The 7,025-nt window shown below is 48.3% G+C and overlaps 1 protein-coding gene across 1 annotated transcript in view; it reads right to left on the reverse strand.

Moving 5' to 3' along the window:
- LOC104285715 (transmembrane protein 14C-like) overlaps window positions 1-3,769 on the reverse strand; it is a 6,826-nt gene extending 3,057 nt beyond the window's left edge. Inside the window, exon 1 of the mRNA XM_009884200.1 lies at window positions 3,673-3,769. Within this exon, the coding sequence (XP_009882502.1) occupies window positions 3,673-3,769 (97 nt within the window). The remainder of the gene's footprint in view (window positions 1-3,672) is intronic.
- Window positions 3,770-7,025: the final 3,256 nt, after the last annotated feature.

Raw genomic sequence — 7,025 nt, forward strand, 5'->3', positions numbered from 1 at the left:
GGGGGGGCTGGTGGGATGCGGGGGCCGCAGCGCATCCCGGCCCCTGCGGTTCCGCGGGAGTAAAGGTCTTCAATCACCGGTTACCGACACGGGCGAAACGGTGTCGGCTTGGGGAGATTAATTTAAGTTATTGACCATGAATAAACAGAGTAGGAAAGTTGAAAATAAAACAAAACCAAACCACCTCCTCCCTTTCTGCCCAGGCTCAGCATCACTTCGGACTCCCCTGGGGGATGGGGAATGGGGGTTGTGGTCAGTCCATCGTGCCTCTTCACAGAAACACAGAAACATAGAATGCTCAGGGTTGGAAGGGACCTCTGGAGGTCATCTAGTCCAACCCCTCTGCCGCAGCAGGGTCACCTACAGCAGGTTGCACAGGGCGGTGTCCAGGCAGGTTTTGAATGTCTCCAGAGTGGGAGACTCCACCACCTCTCTGGGCAGCCTGTGCCAGTGCTCTGCCACCCTCACAGTAAAGAAGTCCCTCCTCATGTTGAGATGGAACTTCCTATGTTCAAGTTTGTGCCCATTACCTCTTGTCCTATCACTGGGCACCACTGAAAAAAGACTGTTCCCATCCCCCTGGCACTCCCCCTTTAAGTATTTATAAGCATTGATAAGATCCCCCATTAGTCTTCTTTTCTCTAGACTAAAAAGACCCAAGTCCCTCAGCCTTTCCTCAGAAGAGAGATGCTCCAGTCCCCTAATCATCTTTTGTAGCTTCTCCCCTGCTCCTTCCTCTTCAAGCTCTTCCCCCTGCTCCAGCGTGGGGTCCCTCCCATGGGGGACAGTTGTGCATGAACTTCTCCAACGTGAGTTCTTCCCATGGGCTGCAGTTCTTCATGAACTGCTCTAGCATGGGTCCTTTCTGTGGGGTGCCATCCTTCCCGGACAGACTACTCCAGCGTGGGTCTCCCACGGGGCCACAAGTCCTGCCAGGAAACCTGATCCTGCCTGGGCTCCTCTTCATGGGCTGCAGCGTCCTTCAGTGCATGTCCACCGCCACAGTGTGAGGTCCTCCAGGGGCTGCAGTGTAGGCATCTGCTCCACCATGGCCCTCCATGGGCTGCAGAGTGGATATTGGCTTCTCCATGGTCCTCCATGGGCTGCAGGGCGACAGTCTGCTTCACCATGGTCTTCAGGGGCTGCAGGGGAATCTCTGTTCTGGTGCTTGGAGCGCCTCCTCCCCCTCCTTCTGCTCTGAACTGGGTGTCTGCAGGGCTGTTTCTCTCACATTTTCTCACTTTCCTCTCTCAGCTGCTGCTGCACAGTGTTTTTACCATTTCTGAAATATGTTATCACAGAGGCACTACCACCATTGCTGATGGGCTCGCTTTGACCAGTGGTGGTTCCATCTTGAGGCTGGATGGAGCTGGCTCAGCCCAACGTGAGGGCAGCTCCTGGTGTCTTCCCACAGAAGCCAGCCCTGCAGCCCTGCCACCACCACAACCTTACCACATAAGGCCAATACAGATGTCAAAGGAAGGCATCTGGACTCTCCAGAAACTCTGTGGAGCACAGCGTGCACGTGCTGAGCGATGGAGGTGAGATGCTACAGGGCACCATCCCCAGCACCGCATGGAGCAGCCACTCCAGCACTGCACTGGACGCAGTCCCAGCTCCTGAGGGAGGGTGCAGCTCTCCCAGTCTGGGGCTGCAGAGGTGCCTGGGACTGTTCGGCTGGAGAGCAGCTTTGCAAAAAAGGCCTTGGGCATCCCGGGGTGTCAACAAGAAGTTGCCCATGAGGCAACAGCATGCCCTGGCAGCAAAGAAGGTAAATGGCACCTTGAGCTGCATTACACAGGTCGAGGGAGGTGATCCTTCCCCTCTGCTATATGGTGAGACACAACTGGAGTGCTGGGTCCAGTTCTGGACTCACTGGTGCAAGGCAGACATGGACATACCGAAGCAGGTCCAGCAAAAGGCTATGAAAATGATTAAGGGCTTGGAGCATCTTTCATACAAGAAGTGGCTGAGAGAGCTGCAACGGATTAGCCTGGAGGAAAGGAGGCTCAGGGGCATCTTATTGATGTGTATAAGTATCTGATGGGGGAAAGTAAAGCAGATGGAGACAGGGTCTTTTCGGTGGTACCCAGTGACAGGACAAGGAGCAATGAGCACAAATTGAAATACAGGAAATTTAATTTAAATGTACATAAAATCATTTTCATTGTGAATGTGGCCAAACACTGGAAAAGGCACTCAGTCAGGCTGTAAAGTCTCCGTCCATGGAGATATTCAACACCCAACTGGACACAGCCCTGAGCAAGTTGACTGTGCTTTGAGAAAGGGGGGTTGGACTCGGTGAACCCCCTCCCATCCTCATCTGGTCCACGATTCTGTGTGACACAAGCCCTGTGAAACTGGTGCAAGTTTCCCAGCTGATCACTGCCTCCTTCCTTCCCAGCCGTGCTTTGAGAACTGAGCACTGAGGTTTGCGCTTGTGACAGGATCTTTTATGTATTTTATGGAAAGGAAAATGTCATGAGGCCCACCTGATACAAGAAGCAAATTACCTTCTGACCCCTGGCAGAGCTTGTTCATTAATGTGTACCCAAAAGTTTACTGAACTTGGCAAGTTTCAAGGCCTGCCTGTAGAACAACGCAAATGATTTGTCGATCATGCTTTCTGCTTTGTAGGGTTTTTTTTCCCCGCAACTGCACTACTGATGGTAGCTATGCTTAGGCCTGGATATATTTGCAAGAAAAAAAAATATCAGAAGATCTGAAGCTTGCACGTTGCAAACCATGGTCAGACCAATTCCTTCACAAGGCAATGAACTTTCCTCCATGCTTGCTTCCGTAAAAGAGTTCGAAGAAGAGGTGTTCAGGCCATATCTTTGTTCTGTTGTATATGAATGGTTAAGACACTAGCACAAACATATTTTGACCAAAAGAATGTTAATGCGGTTGTCAGGCTTTCACTAAACAAACAAAACAAAACAAAACTGGGGACAACTATTGCAGTTTTATGAGTTCTGTGGCAAACCAGCCATTTGCCCCAGGTTATCTGTAAAGGAAGGCTTACACTGAACAAATGAAAACTACCAAAACAGTATTTTTATCCTATTTAGCTCACCTGCTCTTCACATTGTCAGTTCATTCTCTCATGTGCTGTGTTTTCCTTGTCCCATCTTTTGTTTTCTTTCTCTTGCCTCCTCCCCACTTTTGTCCTAAGGCTTTCTCTGTCTTTTCAGTTGTCCTCCTCTGCCCCATGTTCTCTGGTCCCCCTTGCTCTGAGCTCCATATATCCTCCTAAGACCTCTTCTACTGCCCTTAATAGTGGGTGCATGGAAAAGAGGAAGACCATGGATCACATTTGCTGAAGCTTGCCTTCTTTTGGGGAGACAACTTGATTTGCATTTTTGTGCCATTAGATGCACTGCAAATATTTGCGTTTCAGGCCCATAAGGTTTGCAGTGGAACCTGAAGCATCTAGCCAATATAGCGCTAATGACTGTCTGCAATGACTTGCTGATCAAACCCAGGCTGGCTCCTTTGTTTAAAGCAGGACCTTTGCTTTTGCTTTGAAATACCTAATCAGATCAGATAGTGAGGTTTACCCGTTTCCTACTTGATGCCATTGTTTTGCCTTGAGTGCCTGTTTCTAGGCCTATTTCTAGTGCCTATTTCCAGCCTCTTTGGCTGCCCCTCCCAAGAATGACATTCACTCACCAGCCAGTTGTTTGTCATTCCTAGAGTGTGCCTCCCTGCTCACATAGCAAACCACCACCGTGCCACCTGAAAATTTCTGCCGGCAGTCACCAGCCATGAGCCAGCTGGATTTGCTGGGCAAAGACCTTTTCTTGGCTGGTCCTCTATTAGCAGAGGTCTGAATCTTCCCTGGCTTCTCTGGCGTGGGGAGAGGAAGGAGACAGCAAGCAAAACCATAGCTATAAGGTGGCACTGTGAAACTGGAGCAATGAAAATCACGCAAATCCATTAAGAATGGGTTTATTTGCAGAGGATCATCAAAAGTGCCTCTCTGCTGTGGAGTAATGCCAGCAAAATGGTTTCTTTTTAAGACTTATGTCAAGATGTTATGTTCATTAGATATTTGTATGTTCACAGGCTGGTTCCTGGTGGAAGCTGAGGACATTATTGTATTCCTGCACATCACGGCGTAACACAGCACCTTAACCTCTCAGTGTGCGCTAATGGGCAGATCTTGGCACCATCCTCCCTGATGTTTGCAGCACCTGCAGCTTCCACTTAATTTATTGTTCCGTGTTGCTGACGTCACTGCTGACTTCACAGCTCACAGAAGTCAGGTCCGCCAGAGTCTTTGAGCTTTAACTGAATTAGAAGCCAGAGACTGAGTCAGTAGCCAGTGAGAAGACAGTCCTACAGAGGTGCCTGGGACTGTTCGGCTGGAGAGCAGCTTTGCAAAAAAGGCCTTGGGCATCCCGGGGTGTCACAAGAAGTTGCCCATGAGGCAACAGCATGCCCTGGCAGCAAAGAAGGTAAATGGCACCTTGAGCTGCATTACACAGGTCGAGGGAGGTGATCCTTCCCCTCTGCTATATGGTGAGACACAACTGGAGTGCTGGGTCCAGTTCTGGACTCACTGGTGCAAGGCAGACATGGACATACCGAAGCAGGTCCAGCAAAAGGCTATGAAAATGATTAAGGGCTTGGAGCATCTTTCATACAAGAAGTGGCTGAGAGAGCTGCAACGGATTAGCCTGGAGGAAAGGAGGCTCAGGGGCATCTTATTGATGTGTATAAGTATCTGATGGGGGAAAGTAAAGCAGATGGAGACAGGGTCTTTTCGGTGGTACCCAGTGACAGGACAAGGAGCAATGAGCACAAATTGAAATACAGGAAATTTAATTTAAATGTACATAAAATCATTTTCATTGTGAATGTGGCCAAACACTGGAAAAGGCACTCAGTCAGGCTGTAAAGTCTCCGTCCATGGAGATATTCAACACCCAACTGGACACAGCCCTGAGCAAGTTGACTGTGCTTTGAGAAAGGGGGGTTGGACTCGGTGGTGTCCAGAAGTCCCTTCCAGCCTCAGCTGGTCCACGATTCTGTGTGACACAAGCCCTGTGAAACTGGTGCAAGTTTCCCAGCTGATCACTGCCTCCTTCCTTCCCAGCCGTGCTTTGAGAACTGAGCACTGAGGTTTGCGCTTGTGACAGGATCTTTTATGTATTTTATGGAAAGGAAAATGTCATGAGGCCCACCTGATACAAGAAGCAAATTACCTTCTGACCCCTGGCAGAGCTTGTTCATTAATGTGTACCCAAAAGTTTACTGAACTTGGCAAGTTTCAAGGCCTGCCTGTAGAACAACGCAAATGATTTGTCGATCATGCTTTCTGCTTTGTAGGGTTTTTTTTCCCCGCAACTGCACTACTGATGGTAGCTATGCTTGGGCCTGGATATATTTGCAAGAAAAAAAAATATCAGAAGATCTGAAGCTTGCACGTTGCAAACCATGGTCAGACCAATTCCTTCACAAGGCAATGAACTTTCCTCCATGCTTGCTTCCGTAAAAGAGTTCGAAGAAGAGGTGTTCAGGCCATATCTTTGTTCTGTTGTATATGAATGGTTAAGACACTAGCACAAACATATTTTGACCAAAAGAATGTTAATGCGGTTGTCAGGCTTTCACTAAACAAACAAAACAAAACAAAACTGGGGACAACTATTGCAGTTTTATGAGTTCTGTGGCAAACCAGCCATTTGCCCCAGGTTATCTGTAAAGGAAGGCTTACACTGAACAAATGAAAACTACCAAAACAGTATTTTTATCCTATTTAGCTCACCTGCTCTTCACATTGTCAGTTCATTCTCTCATGTGCTGTGTTTTCCTTGTCCCATCTTTTGTTTTCTTTCTCTTGCCTCCTCCCCACTTTTGTCCTAAGGCTTTCTCTGTCTTTTCAGTTGTCCTCCTCTGCCCCATGTTCTCTGGTCCCCCTTGCTCTGAGCTCCATATATCCTCCTAAGACCTCTTCTACTGCCCTTAATAGTGGGTGCATGGAAAAGAGGAAGACCATGGATCACATTTGCTGAAGCTTGCCTTCTTTTGGGGAGACAACTTGATTTGCATTTTTGTGCCATTAGATGCACTGCAAATATTTGCGTTTCAGGCCCATAAGGTTTGCAGTGGAACCTGAAGCATCTAGCCAATATAGCGCTAATGACTGTCTGCAATGACTTGCTGATCAAACCCAGGCTGGCTCCTTTGTTTAAAGCAGGACCTTTGCTTTTGCTTTGAAATACCTAATCAGATCAGATAGTGAGGTTTACCCGTTTCCTACTTGATGCCATTGTTTTGCCTTGAGTGCCTGTTTCTAGGCCTATTTCTAGTGCCTATTTCCAGCCTCTTTGGCTGCCCCTCCCAAGAATGACATTCACTCACCAGCCAGTTGTTTGTCATTCCTAGAGTGTGCCTCCCTGCTCACATAGCAAACCACCACCGTGCCACCTGAAAATTTCTGCCGGCAGTCACCAGCCATGAGCCAGCTGGATTTGCTGGGCAAAGACCTTTTCTTGGCTGGTCCTCTATTAGCAGAGGTCTGAATCTTCCCTGGCTTCTCTGGCGTGGGGAGAGGAAGGAGACAGCAAGCAAAACCATAGCTATAAGGTGGCACTGTGAAACTGGAGCAATGAAAATCACGCAAATCCATTAAGAATGGGTTTATTTGCAGAGGATCATCAAAAGTGCCTCTCTGCTGTGGAGTAATGCCAGCAAAATGGTTTCTTTTTAAGACTTATGTCAAGATGTTATGTTCATTAGATATTTGTATGTTCACAGGCTGGTTCCTGGTGGAAGCTGAGGACATTATTGTATTCCTGCACATCACGGCGTAACACAGCACCTTAACCTCTCAGTGTGCGCTAATGGGCAGATCTTGGCACCATCCTCCCTGATGTTTGCAGCACCTGCAGCTTCCACTTAATTTATTGTTCCGTGTTGCTGACGTCACTGCTGACTTCACAGCTCACAGAAGTCAGGTCCGCCAGAGTCTTTGAGCTTTAACTGAATTAGAAGCCAGAGACTGAGTCAGTAGCCAG

Source organism: Charadrius vociferus, unplaced genomic scaffold (assembly GCF_000708025.1).
Source record: "Charadrius vociferus isolate BGI_N301 unplaced genomic scaffold, ASM70802v2 scaffold444, whole genome shotgun sequence".
NCBI lineage: Eukaryota > Metazoa > Chordata > Aves > Charadriiformes > Charadriidae > Charadrius > Charadrius vociferus.